The 27,263-nt window shown below is 40.9% G+C and overlaps 1 protein-coding gene across 1 annotated transcript; it reads right to left on the reverse strand.

Moving 5' to 3' along the window:
- Positions 1-1,056: 1,056 nt before the first annotated feature.
- LOC119915647 (1-phosphatidylinositol 4,5-bisphosphate phosphodiesterase delta-4-like) lies at positions 1,057-26,310 on the reverse strand. Its single transcript, XM_038735283.1, has 16 exons — positions 26,230-26,310; positions 26,083-26,176; positions 23,530-23,751; positions 22,972-23,200; positions 21,743-21,872; positions 21,408-21,639; positions 21,056-21,257; positions 19,157-19,301; positions 18,246-18,398; positions 16,916-17,083; positions 5,944-6,100; positions 5,567-5,683; positions 5,077-5,255; positions 4,846-4,978; positions 4,512-4,661; positions 1,057-2,551 (listed from the first exon to the last, which is right to left on the reverse strand). Exons 1-16 carry the CDS (start codon positions 26,308-26,310, stop codon positions 2,460-2,462), a joined length of 2,484 nt encoding a protein of 827 aa, XP_038591211.1. The 3' UTR covers positions 1,057-2,459.
- Between the last annotated feature and the right edge of the window lie 953 nt (positions 26,311-27,263).

A 27,263-nucleotide genomic window follows, 5' to 3' on the forward strand; every position in this document is an offset into this window, starting at 1 on the left:
AATACACACTTGTTTCAGTGATATGGTTCAATGTTCAATGTTAAAACTGATTCAACCCCCCCCAAGTTGGCATCTAATGCATGAAGCAGATCCATGAGTAGAACGAGTCATACATGAACATCATTTGTGTTGTGTCAATCAAATGTAAAGGCTAGATGTCAGCAAGATTGTTATGACTGCAACTCACTGTAAAAATACTCCTAAAGGACTCCTACGGACTAATAAAAGTCCTACTTTTACTAAAGTAAAAGTATGTAAGCATAATCAGGAAAATAAAGACTTAAAAGTACTCAAAGCGGAAGGAAAAATGGACTGTTATATTATTATATATTATATCATTTGATTATTATTAATGTAAAAGCAGGATTTTACTGTTGTAGTTGTTGAGGTATTTTTTATTTTAATGTTGGGCAGTTTAATTTATAACAAAACAACATATTTTTTAAAATCTTCATGTGTTTTGTGTGTACAAACCTTACTTTGTGAAGTAAGTAGTTCCTGAAGCTGTCAGATAAATGTACTTAAGTAAAAGTACAATAGTAGAAGTAGAAAATGGCATGAAAAGAAAATACTGAAGTAAAGTATAAATACCTCTAACATGTATATAAGTACAGTGCTTGAGTAAAAGTACATAGATACTGTCCACCACTGGGTAGAGCCTTTACTTTTGTCCACATGGTATGCTGTGTAATCCTTATCTTCAATGTACTGAGGCTTGAACTATACTGTATATATATATCACAGAAAGTTAAATATACAGTTAAATATAAATTTGAGATTCAAAGCAAAGAGAATACAGTACTCAAAGACATTTGAGAGATTAGACGCGTGAGGAAAAACAAGTATGGAATGTCAGATATTTGATTAGTTAATGCATGGCAAGGGCAATAAATGATTGCACATTGTTCCTGTCCCAGCAGATTATCCACTTGTGTTTTTTCCTTTTTCAGTGTTGCATACATTTTGTCTTGCCCTGGAGCTCATAAACTCTTCCCTTGCTTTCTGGTTATGTAAGAATATATTTAAAGTGACCCAGCTCAGTAAGAAGTTCAATCAGTAAGTGAAAATCTTATTTATTTGCAGGTAGATGCAAAAAGAGGCAAATGAATATGGGTCCTATACAATAAAAAACAAGCAAATAGTCATTTAAACACTACAATGTGCTACACTGTACAGTACATATGAATGTTGCGGTGTATCCCAAAAAAAAACAAACAAGACATATCAAAACACTTTTGCACAAATGGATTGTATGTACATGCCACAAATATAACATCAGATGACACAAGACTACTCATGAGTATTAAATTGTGATTTCCGCCTGTTACTCTTCAGCTTAATATTTATGAGATAATCATGTTATTCAAGCAAATCAAGCCCAACCAATCACTTCTGCTTTTTATAAAAGAACGACATGCAGAAGATTCTGGTGTTAATGGGAAGAGCAGAAAAGCAGCCACAGGCCAAATTCTCTTGAACTCTCTGATCTGACCGGGAACATTGGGAGGCGTCGTTATGCCCGTGACCTTCAACCTCCAGTTGCTCCAGTGCAGCTGCTCAAAGCTGCGATTGTGATATTGGTGGTTGTTGGGAATAATAAGTGTAACTGTAAGTGTTGCCAAAGTGAAGCACAGCTTACCTGAATGAGCAAAGATTATGAAAAGAATCCACAATGATTTAATAGTGTCTTGGCTCAGATTTTTCCAAAAGGATCAGAATTTTATAATTTGTTACAACTACTTTTTTTTATCAGTTTGATTAATTTGCAATGATGAGAAATGAGAAAAAGTATTTGATTTGATCACACAAAGTAGCCTAAAGTGAACATCAGGAGAAACTTGGTGAAGAACATAAAGGTACATAAATTTATATTTATTTTATTTTTTGGTTATCTTTGCAATTTTTGTGGTATTTTGTATATTATAACATCTATATCTATGACTTAGTCCTTGCTGGTAAAAACACTGTGTCCCCGTTAAAATGGTAACCATTTTTCTTTCTGTGTAGCTGCAAGAGAATTGCTTTCAAGTTTTGCATGTTGACCAAAGTGAAAGCTCAGGGCTGCAGTGAGTGTTCATGAGGTGCTGTTCATTAAATACTAACAGAAAATAAATATCCTGATCGAAGCATACTGGTGGCACATTCAGCAGAAACTAATATTTGTGCTACAGACGCAGTACACCAAACATGAGCAGCAAAGTTCAAGTCAATCACAGGAACAAATTACACACACTGTAATGAACAAAACAAAAACATGCTTTATGTAATATTCCACTGCTGCCTAGGAACCACTAAACATTTGGCATAGTATTTATTCACATCAAATAAGAATAATATTAAATACTCTTTTAGTAACTGTAAGTTTTTTCTATAGGAAGGATTCTACTCTCATCGCTAAATAATGCGTGCTGAGGATGTTCTTTCTAATAACTCTGGTGTATTAGGAAAGTGAAGAAGCTTTATCGTAGTTCTGTGATCCGGATGTGTACGAATAAGGAGGCGGGAGGAATACTGGTTCCATCTTTGGACAAAAGGTGAATGTGACGATAACCTGAGAACACAAAACATAAGGATTAGGAGAACACGACCTCTTGACTTATCTATACCAGCTAAATGCAATAAAATCCGGCATATTTTCATCAGCCTACTGAGATACAGTGCTCAAAGTCAAACACACAGACACAGCTGGAGCTGGTTGCAGCAGCTGTTCCTAAGATGAAAGTTAGCCTCGATCTTACATTAGTGTTTACTAAAGCCTACATGATTTTAAGCCTGATTTGCCTGTCGCCGAGCTCGCCGACAGCCGGGCTGTGATTGGTGGTAAATTAGCTATCTGGAGGAGTCGGCCGACTCCACATCCACATCCAGCCAACGAGAGTAGGCAGCTGACAGAGCAGGCTGTTACTCGATGTCAGCTCGCTTAGTGTGTGACTCCCTGTCGCCGATCAGTCGCATAGTGTCAACACCACAACGACTTCAAGACTCCCGCTACAAGACAGCTGGTTGTGTAGTCTCAACAGCACAACAACCTACCTGCTCACGGTGAAATTGTGTAGGCTGCACAAGCCTTGAGTGTATTTTTAAGCATTACAAATTAAAACCAGTTGCAGCACACAAACTAGTTCTTACGTAGAGATTAGTTGTTGCTAAATAATTGCACCTACTGCCAGGTGTAACTGTTGTGTAGCTAACTGAGGTAATTTACTGAAAGCTAACGTTAGTGTGCTAGAGAAAAGAGTGAAAGAATTAATATAGAAGACGGCCGACGTATCTGACTTGAAAGTTGATCATTTCTGTTTAATACTGCTGCAATGATCAAATTTGACAAAAATAATACCAAAAAACTTACAGCAAATGTGTAAATACGTCAGTTAGGTTAGCATAACTGAATATTTCCCACTCATTCTACTATAGTATGAATACAACTAACTCTAAAGCACACGGATGTTCCATACATCCAGACACAAGTAAACAAATACCTAAATTTACAAAAGACAGAACTGTAATGTTTAGAACTTATGGTAACTTGTGGTACTACAGTGACTTCCTGTTTACATAGTTGATTGAACTTGATTAGACAATGCTCCCTGTCAATTGATTTACACATTCTTTCTGTGTGTTCACACAGAAAGCGAAGTGTTATACAAAGTCAATGCAAATACGGGAATAGTTGCAAATTCGTGCCAGCCGAATGAAATTGGGTGACACGGATACGCAAAATTTGTGTCAGCTGAAAATATTCAACTTGAGTGAAAACTGGGCTTTACAGAGTGTTGTACAAGAGTTTTGTTTTTACTTTAAAAAGTAAATTTATCTTTACTCAAGCTTTTCAACCTGTCTACAGCAGCAAGCCACCGAGTTTCGTATCGCCACTGTCGTTGTTGAAGCCGTCAGTGGGCACCCAGAGCTCTGTGACACTACTTCATATTTATAAAAAGCCAAGACAGAAAAGAAGAGCGCATGGTGAAAAGTAAGCTAGGAAGTTGAACTACCTGGTAAGTTTTCAATATATATGTGTCTGTTACTTAATTCCAGCTATTGGTTTACTTTAGTCTGAAACAAGGCAGCATAGCATAGCCCTGATCCGAACGCCATTTAGAAAACAAGCATGCTAAAAGTTGTTTGCTTGTCATCTTGCGGACAGACCTGACAAAGCATGAATTCAGACAAAATAAAACAAATCAGCATCATTATGTAGTAATAAAGTATCATTTTGATCTGTTTATTGCTATTAAATCACAGTTAACACCATCACATTGGCTCGAACTGAACTAAACATGACACAGTACCAGTACAGTACAGTACAGCCAACGCTTTACAGGAAAGGGGTGCGCTGGATTTATAACACAAGACAAACTGAGAGCATCACTGGGAAACATAATATGGCATAAAGATTTTGATTAACGTGTTTTTATAATTGTTGGAAGCCAAAATTGTGATGAAAATTTCATCAATTGCACAGCCCTAGAAGAAGCTTTAAGATGTGACTTAACTCAGTTTTTCAACCTTACCTTGCTGCATGCAGGTGAGAGGGAGTGTATACTGCCCCACAAAGTCATTTTTAGACGTCTTGTCATAGTCTTCCACGACAAAGCGCACCATGGCCAGCTCAGGAGTGTGGATGGTGAAGCGCAGTGTGTCATACCACACAGGGTTGAACCCTGCAGGAAGGACAAATTGTTTAATGCCAGCATCCACCCTGCTTGGTCAGAGACATGTCTTAATTCCTTGTGGGACTAAACCAAATCTGAAATATTAAAAGTTACCCATCCTGTCCATTCATTCAGTCCCTGCTGTATTTATTTCTACAGGGGTAAGTGTATGGGCCCACAGCCACTGCAGTACCATTGTTCTCAATGTATCTGGTCTCCTGCTTGGCCTGGTCCACAGGAACACCATGGATCTCCACTCTGACTAGAGGATCCACTATAGAATCCTCTTTGATGTTGACTTTGGGCAGCTGCTGACCGCTGATCACCTGAAACACATAAATACAGTGTCCTCAATAAAAAAAGTCATTGAAATAGATAATAACCTGCAGGGATACATTTTTTCTTACTTCTTTGTGGTTGGTACCTGTATGGTGAGGACGACAGGTTGATAGTCATCCTGTTTTTGGGGTGTCTCAGGGTCAAATCTTTTCCTGGGCTCGCTCAATAAACTGGGCTTCAGGACGTAGCCACAGTTGCCATTCTGACGAAACAGCCCGTCGTTCAGGTCCATCCCCTCCCCGGCAGTCTGGAAATTCAATGCAACTGAATGAAAAGGAAAAGAAACAAGATTTACTTTTTTGCTTTTTTCTGACACATGCCAACATTTAGATTCACAACACAACACTGTATTCAGGCATTTTGAAAGATTTAAATGCTATTTAAGCTGTACAGGGTAACTTTGCACACTGCTAACTTAGATGTCAAGTTCAATACCACGAAGCTATAAAACTTGTTCCTTGGTACCTCCAAGATCTTCTCCCTGCTTGCACAATTGTGACTGTGAAATGATTAAAGAAGGAAGGTCTTAAAGCCTGCTTGAGATAAAGTCAAGTCTGCCTTTGAGTTGCAATCACCGATTTGGCACCCAGCATTCCACATTTCCTGAGGATTGAAATTGGAGGAGTCAGTTCGGAAGCCACTGGGATAAACCCTGGTCAGCTGCTGTGAGTTATGGTGCACAAACTCGGCCCCTGAAATAGAGATAACATCAGAAGTATAGTTAAAGTTGAAAAAAAATTCTCAAAGTACTAATTGTTTCCCCTTGACACAAAATGTATTAAATTTAAAGCTACTGAAGCAAAATATCTGGTGATAGATAGAACCAAGATCCCAGACTACAAAAATCAAATAACAGAAACCCGTATTAGTCAAAGCTTTGTATTTACATGATTTATCATAAACCATACACTTTAATGTCTAAAGGAGACAGGACTGAAAACACTGGACTCACCAGCCTCTCTCAGGTGTTTGCGTGCCTTGGACTCTGTGAAAGAGGCCACCTCATAGAACTTGGAGTGGATGCGGGAGTGTTTGAAGCTACTAAAGTGGACGCTTTTGCAGTAAATGACACAGTCTGACAGCTCCTTGGACAGACGCTGCTTTGACTTCTATGGAAATAAGAAGACAAAGGATAAAAATGGTAAGACATTGATAAACGCATAGGTCAATAAAAGGGGGTAGTTTTGAAAAATCATCAGCAACTCTTACATGACAATTCTAATTTATTTATATATGCCACTGCTGTGGTAATGTATGCCTGATACATAAAACATATTTTGGCATGTAGTTAGCATTAAGATCAAACTGACACTTATGTCCTAAGAAGAACGACAAAAACAGTTGTTTCAGTGAGACCCTAAACCTTTGCCTAAACCTAACCAAGCCAAATCCTAACCATAGTGTTGTCAAATCATAAAACAGTTTTGGAATGCACAGACAAATTGTTCAATTTGGAGTAGTATTTGCAACATCACACAGCTTCCTATGATGTATAATGTTATGGCATAGTCTACTAGTTTAACATGATACTTGCCAGATAAAAAGTGTCATCTGTCAGTGAAACACAAGCGGTGTGCTGTTTTAATGTAGCACCTAGCATTAGTATACCAATAGACAGCAAGAATCATGCCAAAGTGGAGTGGTATGTAGCAGTGGAGCATAAATGATATACCATTTGCATTATACATTTGCATGCATTATTTTCATTATACATTGCACATATTTGTTGTGAACTGTTGTTGTGTCATTGTTGTTCTATATTTTTATATTGTCAAGCTATATATTTATGTACACAATATTCTCTTCCGTTGCAATACGTCTTCACAACACCAGAATAATGCACATGTAAGTATCTGCCACATTGTCTGCAAATTGTTGCATTATTTTTCTTTATTCTTTTATTATTCTTATATAACTTGCATTTGTTTATTATTATATCTTTCTACATTTATTTATGTCAACTGTATGTTTGTCTGCTTGTAGCACCTTATCACCAAAGCAAATTCCTCATATGTGTAAAACAATACTTGGCAATAAAGCTTCTTCTGATTCTGATTTTTATGAGCCGCATAAAAGTCGGCATATGACACTTAAATAAGAGTAGCACACCACTGGTGGAATATCAGTGACATACAGTTAATAAATAGCATAAACCAGCAGAACCACATCAGCATACCAAATATCAACAACAGACGTGGACAAAGACACACCACTTCGAATTAGCCACATTTCCATCTTGGTATCACTCAAAAACAAGTTGCGGGTCACAGTAGGCAGCATGTCATAACAGTAACTGGATAATTGGAGCAGGTAGCAGACAGGCAGAAACAGGATACATTATACAGATACTACTATGGCATGGGTATTTATTGGAATAACCTCACAGGTATATTACAGTATACTGTGCTACTAATGGAATAAAGAGGGGTTGGTGTGCAGGGATGAGCAGGGTCTGGTGACTGGCAACGGCTTGAAACTGGATGAGGGCAACTAGAGGACAGGTGTGAAAGATCCTTCAAAATGCAGTAGGTAGGGACAGTTTGTGAGGCAGAATCTGGGAAATGGGACATGGCAAGTGAAGATGACTTCCCAATGAATGTTAAATTCAAGGGCAACTGGACTTGGTTGAAGATACTAGAAGACGTTTCATCCCTCATCCAAAGGACTTCTTTAGTTCTGACTGACTGGCAGGGAAACTCAGCTATTTAACCTCAGTGGGGTCGTTTGCCAGGATCATCGATACGCTGGTTCGTTAGTGTTCCTGACTTTTGTAACGACAGTCGTTACTGTCGTTAGGACTACCTGAGGCCAAGACTGAACGACCATCGTTGGCATCTTCACCTGAGGCCAATAGGCTACATTTGTTAAATTTCCTGGGAAGTGATTAAAGGACTGCATTGTAAGTGGGGGATAAGTGGTGGCGTAGACCTCCTCCTCTGTTCAACGACGGCTTCTCAACCCGGGTGTAGATGGCTTCCTTGACACCTCTTTCAAACCATCCATCTTCTCTGTCTAAAATGTGCACCTGGTGGTCCTCAAACGAGTGTCCTCTGTCCTTCTGATGTAAGTAAACTGCAGAGTCTTGACTGAGGAGTTGGCCTTCTGAGTTGAGCCATGCGTTTGTGTAGTGGTTGTTTAGTCTCCCCAATATATAGGTCTGTGCATTCCTCACTGCATTGGACCGCATACACTAGATTGCTTTTCTTGTGCTTGGGGGTGTGGTCTTTGTGGTGTACCAGTATCTGTCTTAGCGTGTTTAAAAAAAACACAGGGATGTTGTGTTTGTTGAAAATCCTTCTGAGTTTCTCTGATACTCCAGACACGTATGGAATCGCAATGTTGTTGCGGTTGACCTTATTTTCTTCATCCCCTGTAGTTTTGTTCTTCCTGGATCTTGTGGCTGTTTTCACAAGGTCCATTTAGGGTATCCACAGGCTGTAAGTGCCCCCTTCAGGTGTTTCTGTTCCTTCTCTCTGCCTTGGGCGCTAGTTGGTATGTTTTCCGCTCTGTGGTGCAGTGTTCTCATGACCCCTAGCTTGTGCTCCAGTGGGTGGTGTGAATCGAAGAGTAGGTATTGGTCTGTGTGCGGGGGTTTTCTGTAAACACCAATCTGCAGGCTCTTGTCCTCTTCAATGTGTACAGCGCAGTCCAAGAAGGCCAAACTGTTGTTGTGAACATCTTCTCGTGTGAACTTGATGTTGCTGTCCACAGAGTTGATGTGTTCTGTGAAGGCTTGCACTTCCTGGCTTTTAATTTTGACCCAGGTGTCGTCCACATATCTGTACCAGTGGCTCGGTGCTGTTCCTAAGGAGTTTAGGGCTTTGTTCTCCTCTTCTTCCATGTAGATGTTCGCCACCCATTGGGTATGCCGGTGAACCCATGGCACAGCCATGCTTCTGTCTGTAGAAACCTCCGTTGTACTGGAAATAGGTGGTGTTTAGATAGATAATTTGCAGATCTGGTCAGGGCTGAGGCTAGTTCTGTTGTCCAGGGTGTGGTCTTCTGTTAGCCGTTTCCTAACGGTTTCTACTGCCTCTATGGTGGGGATGCAGGTTAACAAAGATGTCACGTCATAGGATACCATGGTTTCTTCTGGGTCCAGTTTCAGTCCTCAAACTTTGTTTACAAAGTCAATGGAGTTTTGGATGTGGTGTGGCGTGTTTCCCACCAAAGGAGCTAAGATGGTAGAAATGTGTTTGGCAATGTTGTAGGTGACCGAGTTAATGCTGCTGATAATCGGCCTGAGTGGGGCTCCTTCTTTGTGTATCTTGGGTAGTCCATTGATGCATGGAATGGCTTCTCCAGGATACAAACGGTAATATTGTTCACGGGAGATGGTGTTGTCTTTCTGTGGCTGTTGTAGACATTCTATGGCCTTTTTCTTGTATCCGCTGGTTGGGTCTCACCTCAGTGTCTCATATGTGTTTGTGTTCATTAGTAATGTGTTGACCTTGTTCTGGTAATCCGCTGTGTTAAGGACTACCGTGCATCTTCCTTTGTCAGCAGGTAGGATAGTGATGTTTTGATCCTTGCTCAGTGATGTCCCCAGCCTTCCTTTCTTGGATAGTGAGCTTGGAAGGGGGAGCCTTCACATTAGAAAGGGCCGATTCTGTAGCTGTGATGAGGTCCATTATAGGTAGCTACTGTGGTGTAATGGCAAAGTTTAATCATTTGGCCAAAACATCTTTCTCTGGTTGGGTGAGTTCCCTATGTGACAGGTGTTTCACCCATCTGTTGTCTGTTTCATGCGTTGTGTGGTTTGGTGTGCTTTCTCCTCCAAGACAATTGTCCTGTTTTGTTAGTGCTGCTGGCTCTGGACTGTAGGTTTTGGAATTTCCGGGTCTGTCTTTCTTTGCTCTTGTTGTGTTGAGATAGCTGTGCTTTCTTGATGAAATCCATGACCTTTTCCAGTACTGTACTGGGCAGATATGTTTCTAGTTTGTGGTGTACGTTGTCCAATTCTTTGTTCAGGGCTTCAATGGTGAAATGTATCTGTCTCACTTTCTTATTCAGTAGCTGGTGTTGCGCTTTCTCCAGGATTATTTTGGCCCGTGTCCTTTCACCGTAGAGCCTAAGTGTAGGCTGTCGGAAAGAAGTTTGTGTTGTCGGCATCTCAGGTTAAATCGTAGATGGTTCCTGTAGTCTACAATTTTTCCTGGCTGTCCTTTCATACTCCTGTACCAATCTGAGGGTGTTCATCCCAAAATGATTAGCAAGATGTCATCCAGGTCATAGTTATCCAAAGAAGGTTAAATTCAAGGGCAACTGGACTTGGTTGAAGATACTAGAAGACGTTTCATCCCTCATCCAAAGGTTTATAGAAAACCCACACACACAGACCAATACCTACTCTTCAATTCCCACCACCCACTGGAGCACAAGCTAGGGGTCATGAGAACACTGCACCACAGAGCGGAAACCATACCAACAAGCGCCCAAGCCAGAGAGAAGGAACAGAAACACCTGAAGGGGGTACTTTTACAGCCTATGGATACCCTAAATGGACCTTTGTGAAAACAGCGACAAGATCCAGGAAGAACAAAACTACAGGGGATGAGAAAAAGAAGGTCAACCGCAACAACATTGCGATATCATACGTGTCTGGAGTATCAGACTAACTCAGGAGGATTTTCAACAAACACAACATCCCTGTGTTTTTTTTTAACCCATGAACATGCTAAGACAGATCTGGTACACCCCAAAGACCACACCCCCAAGCACAAGAAAAGCAATCTAGTGTATGCGGTCCAATGCAGTGAGGAATGCACAGACCTATACATTGGGGAGACTAAACAACCATTACACAAACGCATGGCTCAGCACAGAGGGGCCAACTCCTCAGGTCAAGACGCTGCAGTTTTACTTACATCTGAAGGACAGAGGACACTCGTTTGAGGACCACCAGGAGGTGTCAAGGAAGCCATCTACACCCGGGTTGAGAAGCCGTCGTTGAACAGAGGAGGGGGCCTACGCCACCACTTATCCCCCACTTACAATGCTGTCCTTTCATCACTTCCCAGGGAACTCAACAAACGTAACCTATTGGCCTCAGGTGAAGATACCAACGATGGTCGTTCAGTCTTGGCCTCAGGTAGTCCTAACGACTGTAACGACTGTTGATACAGCAACTAGGAACACTAACGAACCAGCAGTATCGACGATCCTGGCAAACGACCCCACTGAGGTTAAATAGCTGAGTTTCCCTGCCAGTCAGTCAGAACTGAAGAAGTCCTTTGGATGAGGGATGAAACGTCTTCTAGTATCTTCAACCAAGTTCAGTTGCCCTTGAATTTAACCTTCTTTGGATAACTATGACCTGGATGACTGAGAATCTTCACAGACGAAGATGACTTCCCCATTCTTAATCCTTCCTACAAAGCTCTGAATTGTTGCTGTTAATAAAAACAACACAGTACCTGTTTCTATTGCTAAACATATCTGAGATGTGGGCAAAAGATAAAGAGGACACCCGGTCATAGGATTTCTTTGCGTGTTTTAGACTTGAAGATGTCATTTGAGCCCAAGAGGCTTCATCAATTCGGCTGACTGATAGGAAGAGGCCCAGACCCAATGAGGCATTTAACCTCTTAAAATTCATATAAAAGAAACATAACATTTTGCCTTCATTTTTTTTTAAAGAGAAAGTGGAGACGTGCCGTCCATCTTTATTGTGAGGGTCAACCCATGATATGGCTCTGTGGTATTTCAGTCACTACGCCATGATAGGGTATACCCTTGTGATGCAAAGGAATCCTGTCATGGGTGGAAGCACAGGGCACATGAAAAACCTTGAGACAACCCCCATTTAAATTGTGTAAGTGATACTCGATCACAATGCTACGCAAAAGCAGGTGTGTTGCCAGGCTAGCTTCCATGACTCTAGAGATCAGAGGTGTGGCGAGCACTTCAGCATGCACGCCTTCCTGCTTCCACTTGAAAGCTGAGCTGGCTGGTCTACCCAGGCCTCAGAGCGTCACCCCCCCACCTTCACCCGTCTACCGCACGGCAAGACAGCCATCTCTCCAGACACCTAAACCATCAGCAGGGGCACCTGGCCTCACCCCTGGTGACCGTGTTGACAGGAGTCCCAGTGTGGTGTTTCATGCTTCTCAGATGCTTATCAATAAACATGACAAGCGCCCAATGATTCTTTAACACGGTTTCCTGCACTGGACAAAGATGCATATTCAGCATCAAACATTATCCTCTAAAGCCTTATGCTCTAAAGCCTGTAATATCAATACAAATCCATATTACGTTTAGGGACAGACATTTAGGGATGTAAAAAGTAGTAGCACATATAATGTCTCATATGTTCCCTGTGATGCAGTGGTATAAACACATAAGGACAAAGTTGAAACTAGGTCAGAGCTGGAACATGAGTTTGGGGCCCTGAGCACAACACGTCTCCCATCCCCAACTCTTTCAACACACTTTCAAAATGAACTGTGCAACATGCAAAAATGGGCAGAACACTTTTGCTGCACTACAGCTGCAGTGCTGAGGACAGTTCCATTTGTACATTTTACAATCTGTTCATATAAAGACACTCCGGTGGCTGTGTGGTCATAAGCAAGCCAGTTTGCAATGCCTCAGTGGGCTCACAACTAGTCATGTTAAGTGTGAAAATGTCATTCTTTGGCTTGTAGTTTACTGTTCGTTTGCTTCAAGGACCTCGAGAACCTTGCTAATCCCCCAGAATCTCATGTTTTGCTGTTTTGCCAATTATACTTTTCTCATTCCTGCAGTTTTGACAAGTTTTAACATCACACACCACCAACAACTTTAGGTGACAACCAATAAGAGCTTTTGTTCCACCCCAGCAGTTCTCAAACTGGGGGGCGTAGAGCCACTGCAGGAGGGTCGTGGATGTTGAATGGATCTAAAGTTGCATGAATATGACTTAGAACTAGTTTGAGAACCTCTGTTATAGAAATACCACATACATTATGATAGAGTTGGCAAGTGGAAAAGTGAAAATAGCTTAGTTGTGGTTCCTAGATTCTCCAAAAGTATAATGGGAGCCAGAACCTTCAGCAATCAAGCTCCTCTCCTGTGGAATCAGTTTCCTGCTTGGGCTTGGGAGGCAGACACCATCTCCACATTTCAGAGTAGGCGTAAGACTTAAATAAAGATAAAGCATTTAGTCAGGGCTGGCTCAGATGAGTATCCCTTAGTTATGCTGCTACAGGCCTAGGTTACCTTATAACATATATGAGATTCATAATATATATATATATATATATATATATATATATAGAGAGAGAGAGAGAGAGAGAGAGAGAGAGAGAGAGAGACCTGGTCAACAGAACTGCATAAACAAATTAACACACATATCCAGTTAAAATGCGGTACAAGGTCATGGACAGAAATCCAGTTAAAATCCATCTACGAGTTGACCAAGAGTACCTTTTTCTCCATCCTTTAAGTGATCCCTTAAATTCCCCTATAGTAATAAGCTTTGACTAGTGCAGGCTTTTCTGTGCATTATTCCAGGAAGAAGGGGCAGCACATTTAAAATCTTTTTTGCCTAATTCTGTTCAAACTCTGGGAAACAACATCTGTAAAATATTTTGAAAGCGCAGGCCTTAATGATTTTGGTTTTTACACAAGAAGGAACCAGCCCAAGGAGAGATGTATATATTAAAACCAATATATTACATTTAATGATAATTTCTGATGGTAAGTTGTGTGAAGATGTGTCTTTCCTTTAGTTGAGTTCAGTTGATGAGTATATCTTTTAGTTCAGTAAGAGCTGATAAAGTCCTGTGTTTTTAAGTTTTGAAGGGACTTCAATTCAGTTAAGTTCACTTCAGGTCTGGATGGCTGGGACACAGGACACCAGTGTCACGGGTGGTAGCACAGTGATGAAGCCTTGTTCTCTCTTTCTTGCCTGCCTTGTCTTTCTCTGCTATCACAGTTTAAAAAGATCACCTTATCTAACACCCAGTGTCTGCTGCCTGCCCATCAATCCTCTCTGTTTTTCACGAGTGATAAAAGAAGATTATAATCATTTTCTGCTGGATAAGAAGGCGTGTGATGTTGTGCTAACTATGCTGCAAAGCCAGGAAGTGTATCTTTAAATGTGTACGGTATGTTGGAACAAAACAAAAGTAATGACAGACACCTGGGTCTTTAAGTGCAGGTAAATATAAACAGCAGAGTCACATTAAAAGAGCTTGTGTAGTTTCCATTGAAAGCTCAAGCGTGAGTTAACAGACCCTGTTATTATATATGAAATTAAGTCATGACTCAACTGCACAGGCTGAACCAATACTGTGGTAGTTGTTTTACAGTACAGTACAAAAGGAATATACAGTGAAATGAAGTGCAGATAAGAACATTACAATCATGATCATCATGAATCATGAATTAATGATCAACAGACCATGCAAATTATGTTTTAATGTTCTGAACTGAATGCATGGAAACTGTAAGTATACAGCCCCCTACTACATTTCTCTTTCACTGTGTGACTATGGTCCCATTTCCACACAGGTTGGACTACTATATACAACAACAACTAAACAAACTTAATGCAGCTGCAACAGTTCCAAAAAGGACAACAAAACAATAAACATACATATTACAGTATATAAATACATTTACTTGTGTTGCCCCCAGAAAATGTTCAGCCAACAGAGACTCTAGGGAACACAGATATTCAAGAGCCATTGCACTGGTTTATTACTGATACTTCTGCACAGCATGCTGCAGCATTTTTGGTTTTTGAATATGTTTTCTTATCAGCCAGACAGAACCTGGCTTCCCGTCATTTCTTTTCAACAGTGAATATGCAGAGACGAATGCAAAAACACCAGTATAAAGATACGCTGTATCAGTATATACAGTTTCAGTATTTCACTGAAACTGAAATTGCATGTTGCTGGCCTCAGGCTGTCTGTTGCATTCTGTCCTCTTTTACCTGCATGTATATCTGTTTATTTATGACTTTGTTTAATTGTTTTAAATTTTTTTTTTCTTCTGGGCAAGTGTTATGTATACTGTACATGCTGCTATGCACCTGTTAGTCTTTGTCAATGGATGTACTCATTATGAGCTTTAGTTTGTGTTACGGCAGAAAATTGTGTCCTCTTACATTTAATCTTTTATGTATGTTATTTTGCTATTATTATTATGTATTGTGTTTATCCTTAACCTTTCCTCTCCTATACTTCTTGTCCACATTTACTAGGGTTTAGATCAGAGCTGTGAAATTGTTTTGGTGCTTTCTTGTTGTTCCTCTCCTCTCCTGGAATGTTCATTCAAGGTCGAGAGAGGATCTCTTTTCGCCAAAACATAGAGACCTAAGCTGTGTAAATGATTATGCACCCCTTTGCTCGGGGCCAGACGTTGGCGACTGTCTTAGGAGACAGAACCTCTGGTCCAGCTGATTTGTGTTGTAGTACTTCTTTGTTTATTCTCTTTTGTTAAATAAATTCTTCAAAGACAACGGTTTGTTGTAACTCAATTATTTGCTCAGCCCCTCACCAGGAATATAATTTCCACGACAATTTGCATGTTGCATTATTATTATTTTTAAATAGGTTTTGAAGTACAGGAAGTCCATTAAAAAGCATTTCATTACAAAGTCTGTGATTCTTCTATCTAATTTTAATGCATGCATTCATAATGTATGACTTCATTTTAAATGATTGTAAAAATAATTTTATAATTGTTTTTTAGGTAGACTATGTAACAACTGTCCAGAGACTACAGATGAAAAATAGTTTTTTGGTTAACTCTGGCGCATTTGCATCTATGCTTAAATTAAACTGATTAAATAAAATATGTATAGTTAGTTTGATTCAAGAGAAGTTTATCTGGAAGTATAATCTGGTTGCGATTCATTTTACTGTATTTTACGTAAGGTGTTAATGAAAAAGTGCAGAAATGCTGCTTCCTATTAATATTCTCAGTCAAAGAATTGACAATATCATCATAGAGGTTGTGAGGGACTCCTATGCAACAAATTTCATACCGATGTTATTAAAGAGTAACTCAACACTATACCCACTTTAGTTAAGTCAACAGGTGTTTCTATCCTCTACACTTTAAGAATATGTGGTGTTGTTTTGTACTCAAGTTATGTGAAGTACAAGGCATTATAATGATCTCTCCATTCTGCGGCAGCTCCAGAGACAGTGGATTACATTCAGGTATTACATACAGTACTATCTCTTGCAGTCATCCAGAATTCATAGAGCCATATTCACATACATAAATCTTGTTAAGAGGTGTTATTAGTCGCTGTAATGGTTTCCTTGTCAGGTGATAAAGACACTTCGGGTTGAAAATACAGGTGGAGGTGGCATAGGGGTTTAAGGCCCTGCTCATTAACAACGCAACGCTCCTGATTTGATACCAATTGGGACCTTTTGTTGCATGTTGTTCCACATTTCTCACCCTTGTTTTCTATATCTTCTCTCTACACTCTATAACAAAGGCAAAAAACTGAGTTCATCCTCTTAATTCATCCAGTCATTCTGGACATTCAACATTCATTCAACTATTCCGCTCTCCTCGATCCTGCTTCTCATTCAAGCAGGTACATACATTTACACTGGCAACCTTCTACTGGATGCCACAGAAACTCCCACAGTTGTTGTAAACCTATAATCTGGTGTTAACAGAGAGAGGACATTCTACTGCAACTACCAGCTGTAATTCATTAAATTATTAACAAGATGCATTTAATCAATTGGAGTGCCATTATTTTGGATTGGTCAAATCTATTAAGTGTTCCATTCATACAGTGAAATCCACTTCCTGATTTGCATCAGTGTTGCATCATCAGCCTAAAAACGACACAAATAGAGCATCCTGATTCTATATCAGGCTGGTTCAGTAGACTGTGTGTAATAGGCTGTCTGGGCGTGAGGCTAAAAAGTTGTACCATTTTGCGTGAAAAAACCTGAACCTACCTTAACCCTGCGACGGACACTCTCACGGTGAAGGTTATCTTCATCAATTTCGGCCACTTCGTCTTCATCGCTGACCTCTCCAGTCAGAGAGTCTTCTACCATGCCATTGAGACTTTCCTGCAGACCGCCAATTTTCTTCGCCTTCAGCAGAATCTTCCCCTTAAGATCCTGACAGGAAGAATAAATGAAACCCCAGAGTCATCCTTCGCATCCAGTTTAGTTTTCAAACAATGTACGTGTGAAATAATGGTCAGACGGTAGTAGCGGGAGTTGTTACTGAAGTGAATGCATCATTTGGACAGAAGAAGTAGTCATGACATGGTAGCCTCAATGTGCCAATCCAGGAAGTGTATGTGACAATTATTTTCTGGCATACTCTTAAACGTTGACACATATGCAATGATGCACCTCAAGACACTGGTAGTGAGTGGGGTTAAATGAAACAGTAACTTGCCCCCACATTGCGTGAGTGTTCAAAATGGCATCGGAAACTGCAGCATGAAAAGCTGATAGAAGTGTGTACACCAACAACAACAACCTACGTTGCACTGCGTTGCAGCAAAAGCTATGCTAGGTTAAACTTTCTGTATCTTTTTGCGACCCTTTTTCAGTGCGGTGATCTGCACAATGGCATCTTGGCCCTTACTGTGCCCGTTTGTGCGTTTCTATCTCTTGGATATGGCTCCTTCTCAGGATCCAGCTCGCAAGTGCCACCTAGGATCTGTAGAGGGGGAACATACACTGGCAGTGCCTGACGTTTCAGTGAGAAGTCAGGGCAGTGCAGGTGTTAATGGTCAGGCCAAGCCCCTATCGGTCCAGTGACCTTCTCAGGGGTGTCCCACCATTCTGTCAATAGGTGATGTGGTGGTCGGGGCTTTGGCCGGCCTGTGCCCGACCGGGTCGGTGTGGTCGGGCTCCACCCATTGTACCAGTAGAGGGCGGAGCCTGTGTGAGATAGAACGAAGGTTACGATATGGTAACCCTAGTTCTATAAGTACAGGCGTAGCCCTCTACCGATGAGCCCTGCCGCTCTGACGCCATCTGCTGAAGAGGTGGTCGGATGCTGAGGCAATAGGGACACTGCTATTTGTACATCACGCACGTATCGGTAGCTACGTCCTACTGGTCGGCTACGTGCACGATAAAATTTCAGTGGGCAAGTGCATGCGTGTGATTGGAGGAGGTAGTACCCATAGAGTCCAGTAGAGGGCTCTGCCTGTGCTTATAGAACTAGGGTTACCATATCGTGACCTTCGTTTTTTGCTGTAAAACCAGCGAAAACCATATGGGGAAGGGTAAGGTTAGGACATCAGACTGCTCTGAGTCTCACCTCAGGAGACGGCAGCCCAATGGGGGGCTTGCCGTCCAATGTGCTTTTCAGCAGCTTGTCACCAAGGATGTGGTTGAGGTGTCGGGCCATCACTTTCTGTTGCTCAACACTGCAGTGGTTCTCGATGGACAGGATGACTGGATACTCCGATACCTGGATGGGAGGGAGGAGGAGGCGGAGGGAGTGAGTGAATTTGTAATTTAACACTTGAGAGCGTTATCAAAAGGGAAAGCTAATCCGCCTGCTGCCATATACCTGTGGGTTGTGCCTGGCTGGCTGAATGACCAGCAGATGGATGGACAAGGGGTCATGAGGCCACAATCTTCAGTTGTGGACAGATGCTCATACACAGCAGGCTCTGATATGCATTTGAACCTGGCAGCTGTTTACTTTGGCAAGTGGATGGCATCCCTGGCTAGCTCACTTTATAGGGCTTTCAGACAGTTGTATTCCCTTTTATAAATTTGTAATGAGATGTAGAGCGATTTGTTGATACAAGTCTACAGGACAATGAAAGCAAAAACAATTGTAATGCCAACATGAGGGGATTGCAAAACATGCCTGGACTACTTGAAAAGCCATATTCGGACCAGTGTGATGATCTTTCCAATAGGCTGCGAGCTCGCACTAGTGCACAACAAAAAGATCTATTGTCCCAAACACAACTGTCTTCAGAAACACATAATCAACTTGAAGGACAGGTACATCAGAAAGCCATCGTACTCAAGAACAATTCTATGTATAGCTCAAAGCTCATGACTCGGTGTTTTGCTTTCGGTAAGGATAGACTAAAAAAGACTGACTTGACCATTCCATGGTACGACTGCATCCTGAATCTTCTAATTAAGTTCGCATTCACGTCTACGCTGGCAGTAATCAACAATGCCAAACAACCATAAATGTGATGCTACCTTGAAGGCATAGTTGCCAACTGCATTGACCACATCTTTGAAGAGTATCTTGGAGGTGAACGTGTGTCCATGATAGACGATGGGCTCCCCGTTGGCACCATCCCAGCAGTCCACTTCCACACACCGGCAGCCCCGACTCAGAGCTCTGACCAGCAAAGACAAATTCATCCATTTGTTAATTTTTTATTTTTAGGATAAACAGGAGGACACAAAGTACGCTGACCTTCAGTTAATGTCTTTCATTAATGCCATTGTCAGACTGATGTTTGCATGAATACATTTGATGAAGTAGAATTTAATCATAAAATCAGAATCCAAATTTGACGTCAGGTATTTAACTTTGTTTTATTAATGAATTTTGTTAAACTGATGAATGGTGGAAGATTAATTCAGGTCAAAGTCACAGTAAATCTCATTACCCCTTTGAGGCAATGAAGCATGATAGAGAGCATATTAGGTAAGGGATTTCCGCTGAAGGAAACCCTAAAATCTATAAAATGGTTCGGAAGTGGATTTGGACAGAATCATCTTCTAATTTGAAAGACCTTGAATATAAAAAAGAGAAATGGTGATAGTTTCAGAGGCAGACTGGTATGTCTTTGTGCCCTAGGCAAATTCTAGGATTTGTTTAATTAATTCTGATTAATTCTGATGATTTCCTACGATTTCTAGACGTTTCTAGACCACTATCCCTGTAAAGTTGTGCTGCCTCCAGGACTGTGTGTATCATGTCTGTGTGGTCAGGTTTGACTAAGTTATGACTATGAAGTTATGACTCTTTGGGGTGTGAGGGCAGCACCAGGCAATTTTTCTAATTGATGATGCCCCCCCACTAATTGGTGCCCTAGGAAATTGCCTATGTCACCTTTACCACAAACCACTACAGGATAGTTGGTTCGACAGATTAGTCTCAGAGCTACAGTGTCTTCTTGTTGTACCATTGGTTGGTTTTAGAAGTCATAAATCTATTCAGATGGAATTTTCCACATATATAGTTATAGTTTGGTATAGTTCTAAAAGTTGTTTCAATGTTAAAACGTCTCACTAGCTTTTGTGGACTGTGGTCACAAAGTGGCAGCATTGAGTAATATGACTCTGCCAAGTGCATCATGGTCTTTCTTCCTGTTCACGTACGAACAACTTGGAGATTTGCAGCGTGGTTGGTGATGTGACCCTGTCATGTAAAGTGCTAGGTATATACACGCATATCTTGTAAAATATTCCTGTACAAATACATACATAGGATGTTATCTGCCTAAATTGTAATGAGATGGTTTGATTTAGGCACAACTGGATTTTATGTCCTGGAATTTTGGACGCCAGTTGTCAACCACTGTGTAGTGAGGGGCATGCTAATATTAGCGTGCATAAAGTCACATCGTGCTATTGTACTTTGTTACTCAAGAAATAGTACAGGGTTCATTTTAACTGTTATGGTTGTTAAATGTTCTATGTAAAGCGCTTTGAATTGCCTCGTTGTTGAAATGTGCTAAACAAATAAACTTGCCTTGCCTTACCTGTTTATTTGTAGGCCTCAGTAGCGTTTGCACTCTGTTAAAATTACCTGTTGCAAATGAGGTAAATAATGAACCTAAAGCTACAAAACCCCATAAAGTAATTGTGTCCTTTGTGGCACCTAATCCCACGGGCTATAGAAGTTTAATGTTTGATTGCCTGGTCTCAGTCACACCACCTTCACAGCAAAATAGCTTAGTGGCTCACCAACAAGCACCACAAGTTGTCTTCCAGTACACTTATTTTGCAAGGCTGCGCATGTGAATTTTGCTGTACCACATTTTGCTGTTAGTAGGCACTTCGTCTGAACATTACAAAGACATTACCAGCACAGGCACATGATCATACCTGGCGAGGCTTAGAAGGCTAACCCAGCAGCATTACCTGATGTATCCCTCCACACTGCTCTGGCCTCGGAGCTGGTCCTCCATCAGATAGGTGTTGTGGGAGGAGGAGATGAAGTAATGGCACAGCGGCTGGCTCATGTCCTGGAAGACCCCTCGCCGCTGTGGGTTGAAGATGGAGCCCTCAGCTGAGCCAAGGTACATCAAGAAGCCGTCAAATGTCATGGCATTCAGCAGCTTGGCTGGAAATACAGCAGGATCGTGTCAGAACCTCATCACATAGTGCTGGAGTTCCAAAACACACTAGGACTTTACAGCAATCTTACTTTTCCTGTGGTCTCATTGATTCAGACAAACACCAAGAAACTGTGTGTTCTTCACTGTCCATGTACCTGTGTCAGAGGGCTCATAGCGCTCAATGAGCTGTTTGGCATGCTGCTGGATGTCATCGCCCTCCAGCTGCTCCTCTCTCAGGAAGTCCTCCAAGTCGCTCTGAGTTAACTTCTGGCTATCAAATGAGTACTCCTGGAAAACCCTCAGAATGTCCTCCCGCTGGGTCAACATCTTGTAGAAGAGCACAAACTCATCATCCTCCAGTGTTCCTGACCGGGACTTATCAGCCATCTGAGAGATGAGAAAGTAAAATACTGTAACTCTAAGCATCTCTGCTGAATGCTTAAATCACAAGAATAACCATAGTTTATGTGATAAGCTTAGAGGTTCTCACTGTGAAGAGACGATGAGCGTGGTGCTCGTTCATGTCCACGTTCATCATCTTCAGTAAATCTCGCACTTCCTTGAAGTTCATCCTGCCATCGTTGTTCTTATCTGCCTTCTTGAACCAATCGCCAATCCATCTGGGTACGCCACTTAAGGACAGTGTCACATTCAGTAGTAGATGACCACACACAGCTACACAGCACAATAAACTTTACAGCACCTGCTGTAAAGTTTATTATTACTCACTTCTCAAACCGCAAATTTAAATGAGTATTACAGTAATCTGAGACTGTATCATGGAATTGCTTGTCGAAGTAGCAACTACCGCAAAACACTTTGGTTTTTTGTTTCTGTTTTTTCCGGCTTTATTGCCAAAACATGTGTTACCTATGACAGAAATACAGTCATTGGAAAAGGAAGGCAGGACGCATGAAGGGACTACACACTTGTACCTTGAATGCAAAGGCTCATTTACCAGGAAGGTGCCCTGTGAACCGTTTTGCTGCATGTAAACACTACAGATATGCTGACTTAATTCAAATGAATCTCTCTTAAACTTTACTTTGGATACTTATGGTCCCGCAGGATGAATTCTTCATTATTCAGTTCTTCATATAACACCCTTGGGTCAGACTGGTAATTTTGTGCCACGGATTTCTATGATATTTGCTGTGCATATTCATTTTATTCCTGATGGAGTATGTATGGACAGTATGGAAAGATCTTGCTTATGGTAAATTTACCAGTTAAGATTGGGTAAACTAAAACCCACATGATTATGGAGAAATTGTTGTTATGGTTAATAAATAAGCTAATGTTAATTGTTGGTCTTTGATAGGAGGTGAATGCACTACCCACCCATCCACCACCCTTACCTCCCCACCATAACTTTCTACCTTACTACATAAAATACACACTACTTCCTACACTGACCCTGGATGTAAATAATGATGGGCACAATCTTTCAACATGGACATAATTCTGAGGATACCAGGGAACCAACGATGGACAGAAGACTATAACGTGTAGGGATGTTCATGCTATCATGGGGATAAAATCTTTGACTCAACAATGCAGCTTTTATCGACTACTTGATGGGTTACAATTTTGCTAATAAGCACAACTCTAACCGAAGAGGAGGAAAACAATCAGTGAAAAAGTTTGGTTGGGCTGCAAACAAGCAAACACTTTGATGGGATTGCTGGCACCTGACTGAAAGCGCTAAGTGAAGGATACTGGTCTAGTTTTTCTCGCTCCCCCATGTTCTCCAGATTCTCTATCAGCTTCCTCATGCCTCTGATCCAGGACTGCGCTTCTTCGGCTGACTCGGCCACCAGGTCCAGGTTGCCCCTGCGACCACGGAAGACCAGCGTGAAGCATCGGTCTGCCGGAAACTCATCAGCAATGCTGAGCAGCACCTCAGACTGGTGGCCCTCTCGTATTGCCTCCACATCACTGACTGAAACTGGGCGCAAAGGCCAACACAGGATGGAAAACTGAGTCATATTCAGTGAAAAACAATCTGTGATGATCAGTGAGTGATGAGAAATCTACTGTTTGATGTCCTGGTGGTGATCATCATAAGATACAGAACAGTAAAATATGCTGAAGAACTGAAGATAAGTTGAAAACTATGTATTTCATATCATCAGTTGCTTTGTTACATACACTAACTGTATTACCATAATGAATTTGGTGATGTCTTGTGTCTCACCATAAGGGTTATCAACTGTTATGTTGGGCTCAGTGTCTGACTGGAGACGCCCATCACATCAGTAAATCAGGTTTTCTTACATGTGGAGTGGGCGTTTCCAGCCTTCTTGGACTTATACCAGATGGTCATGCAGTCATCCTGCAATTTGAAGTAGCGCTGCTTTTTCCAGGTACGAGACTTAATTTTCCTCATTACCGTCCCCACCAGCATGGACTGGAGGTTGTCATCCCCCCGGATGCCTAAAAGGAGGAGGACAGAGTGATTATACGTAAGAAATATTTTGTGATTAAACGGTAATTTCACTTAAACATGTGGAAATTCAAATATTGAGGATTGGACTTACAATGTGTACACAAAAATAGAAAATTCAATTTTAACTTGATTAAATTACTATATCTTATTGCTGCAGCCCTTCGTAGACCTAACATAAAAAGCCTACCTGTAATCTAAAAATGAGTAGCCTACTTTACCAGGGGAGATCTTTGGGCTTTAGATTTGCAGGATATTATATTTAGTAAAGTTCATTAAAGCTGTGAATCATTCTTTGAGCCAGTATTGAATATCTTAATTCCTATCTTTTGTTTGCCCAGCTTTACTGAAAATCCTCCCACTGCAGACAAGTGTGATGTCTCTGCTTAGGAGTGGACAACACTGACTAGACCAGTTTTGTTAACAAACTGGCAAAGATCAGGCATCTGGTTTCATCAGCTATTTCAGAACAATGCAATGATTTAGTGGAGAATGTATTCGTATTGTCCTCAGTTTAATCATTTGAAAAGTAAACCATAATCCCACCACAGGAGACAAAAAGCAGACTTACGGAGGCCACTCCCCGTGGAAGCCATTCGTTGTTGTTTCACACTTCTGCCATCTAAAGAGAAGAACAACAGAAATGATTTGGACTTTTTAGTTATTCATGCTAGTGGACAGTAGACATGATGGTGATTTCAACAGCAAAAGGAATTATTATTTAGAGATAGATTTAAGAAAACCTCAAAGCTTTTGTTCTTTAGAGTTTGTCATTTTTAAATCTATAGCAAGATTTTATGGGCTGATAAACCTTTGTTTTCTGCAGGCTTACACTCACTTTTGACAGTCCAAAATGTCTGTACAAAGCTACTGAACCCTTGCAGGGATTTAACTACCATTAAACTCTATACAGTGTTTTTTTAAAAACAACATTTTATTGCCACCCAAATATGAGACAACAAATAGACTTAATAATAATAATAATAATTTAAATGATACATTTTTTTGAAGTCTTTCTCCTGAATTTTTCAGATTAAGGTCCATCTGCTCCTCTTTTGGCAGCTGCTCTGAAACTTTGCTACTCAACTTTATTAACGTTTCACTGTAACATTTGGGAAAAGCCTGCAAGAGCCTTAGACATAGTCAGTTAGTTATTAATTCCGTACGTGTTCATACATTCTTCACGCTGCACTGCAATGACACCTTACATGGAGATTCATCATAGCAAAATGTTGATGTGATGCTCAGATAGTTCTCTGTAGATGGACTACAGAGAAGTTCATTTGCAAAAACAGATAAGAAATAAATGGAGATATGTTTTTGCAAATAAGGCCTGCATATATCCTCATGCTGTTCTAAGGAACCTTTTAGGAATGAGTAAAATGCTTAGGCGGCAATTTAGGAACTCTGTAAAACCAGTTTGGGGTCTTGTATAGAAGCACTCCTTTTAACCAAAGACCTCTAAAAGGACTTTCTCTCCAGGTGAAGTTGCATTAGCTGCCTGTCCCACGTAACAATAGCAGCCTTATTATTCAGCCTTCATGCCCGGGCTGTTTGTGGTTCAGCAGGCGGCTCACTAAGCTGATCTGGATGCTCTTTTGCTGCTCTGTTATGTTATACTGCTTTCTGTGCAGTCCTGCACTTTTTGTTCTGTCTCTGTGTCAAGCTCACTAAGCCAACTAATCTCCCTGTCACGGCCCAGCATTCCTGTCACTCATGACCTAAACTTACTCGGCGCTGGTCCAACTCATGCTAAAAACAAATTGTGTTCATAGTTCATTCTTGTTTAATCTGAGTTGTAAACAACATTATTTTAGCGAAACCACCTTGGCTCGGCCTGCAGCAGGGCTATTCTGATTGGCTTAGCTTCTGCCCGGTCACCAGCATAAAGTCATGTCATGACAGAATTAAGAAATAATGACAAATACAAAAAATATACTGCATTAAATACATTATAATAAAACACACACAAAACAATTAGTGACATAAAAAGGAAAGGCGGCTGTCTTTCTCAAACAAGTGACATCTACATACTTCAATCACTGTGTTATAAACATTTAGAGCCAGACAAAAAAACAAAACAAACATACAATTGTTGACAGTACATCGTGTACTAGGAAATTTCTATTCTGTATGTGTTCTATCTGACAAAATGTTAATGTGGTCTCTGCAAGTGATGCTGCATTTTAGTCAGAAAGCAAAATTGTGCTGAATATTACCACAACTCCTTCTTTTACTTTTATCAAACATCTACTCATGTTGAAGGAACAGCAAGCACATGGGAGTGTCATCATACTTTTTCTTGATCTGCAACATCCCTGACAGCAAGTAAATTAAGCAGCATTATTGTGTCAAATTGCAAGGACATAAAAGGAGGGTCTGACCTGTTGCAGGATCATCCCTGAGTCCCGGTCGGTGCTGCTGGCTGTAGCAGAGCTGGATCAGATCAGCTGATGCCCCGATGCATGCCACGCGGCACTGATGAAAGCCAGCAGCAACTAACACCAGTGTCAACTCACTGTGACGCTCACCTGCCCCTCCTCCCCATCGCTCTCTCTCTCTGGATCCTTTTTGTCCTGTTGCTTGATCACCTGTTTGGCCCTGTTTAGCATTTGTTAAGCTGTTCTAAGAGTTGTATCTTCATTACTTTCCTTGGATAAGGAGAGTAGTGCAGGTTAAACTCATCTAAACGCTGTGAGGAGGATAAGAAGGACTATTGTGTCCGCAGTTTATAGATAAGTGTATGTGTATGTGTATCTATATCTATAAGTGTATAGATATAGATAAGTGTATGTTGCATACATTTCTAAAGCATATGATGGGATGCCCAATCTCATTGAGACCACATGTAGAAAAGAAAGAACACTTTAACAACTACACACTACTAATCTATTTTAAAACTATTTTGAAAGAAAGGGTTTGAAGCTGCCTTCATTTCTATTTTGCATTGATGTAAGATTTGGCTTAACTCTGTCGAATCCCTCTAAATGATGGTGTGCAAGCTTCGTTTGGAGAGAGGACCTCGACACAACCTGTGTTGTTTAATGGAAGCAGGAGTAAGAGAAAAACAGGTTCCTGCATACGATGAAGCATGAGCTCGATTTTCATGATGATCCGTTGGGTTACATACTCTTCAAGTGATGTAGAGTGGTTAAATTACAAGAGTGAGTCCGAACGCAGCACTATGCGTGTCTCTATTCTACAATCACATCAAATTACATGTAATATTTTTATATGGTAGACAAATTCTCTGTAAACATGCTTGACTGTGTGCTTTCATTTAAGGTTTTCCAGGTCAGTCAAACCCAATTACTAAACCTTTTACTGTGATATACAGCATCTAAATCAAAACCCCATTAAGGCCGTCATGTTGACCACGTTAAATTGGTCTGGCAGCCTGTCTGCTGTCACACAATACACTCACTGGCTGATTGTAACAGCACGTTTCCCCCATATTTGGCCGTGGACCACCTTTCTTCCAACATGCCAGGTGGAGGCCCAGCAAAGCTCCTCCATAGAGAGCCAGCATGTTTTCTGTCCCGTCTAATGTTACAAAGCCCTGCTC

Source organism: Micropterus salmoides, unplaced genomic scaffold (assembly GCF_014851395.1).
Source record: "Micropterus salmoides isolate LMB-PRFRI ecotype aquatic unplaced genomic scaffold, ASM1485139v1 Ms_hic_scaffold_1, whole genome shotgun sequence".
Classification (NCBI taxonomy): domain Eukaryota; kingdom Metazoa; phylum Chordata; class Actinopteri; order Centrarchiformes; family Centrarchidae; genus Micropterus; species Micropterus salmoides.

What these genes read in the sequence shown, in the direction of transcription:
- LOC119915647 (XM_038735283.1), bottom strand. Translation starts at nt 26,310, where the DNA reads ATGCTAAACAGGGCCAAACAGGTGATCAAGCAACAGGACAAAAAGGAT. An exon ending in CAGGGATGATCCTGCAACAG is followed by an intron (nt 23,752 to 26,082) that starts GTCAGACCCTCC and finishes CACATGTTTAAG; the next exon opens with TGAAATTACCGTTTAATCAC. An exon ending in CTGTCGTCCTCACCATACAG is followed by an intron (nt 4,979 to 5,076) that starts GTACCAACCACA and finishes TATGTGTTTCAG; the next exon opens with GTGATCAGCGGTCAGCAGCT.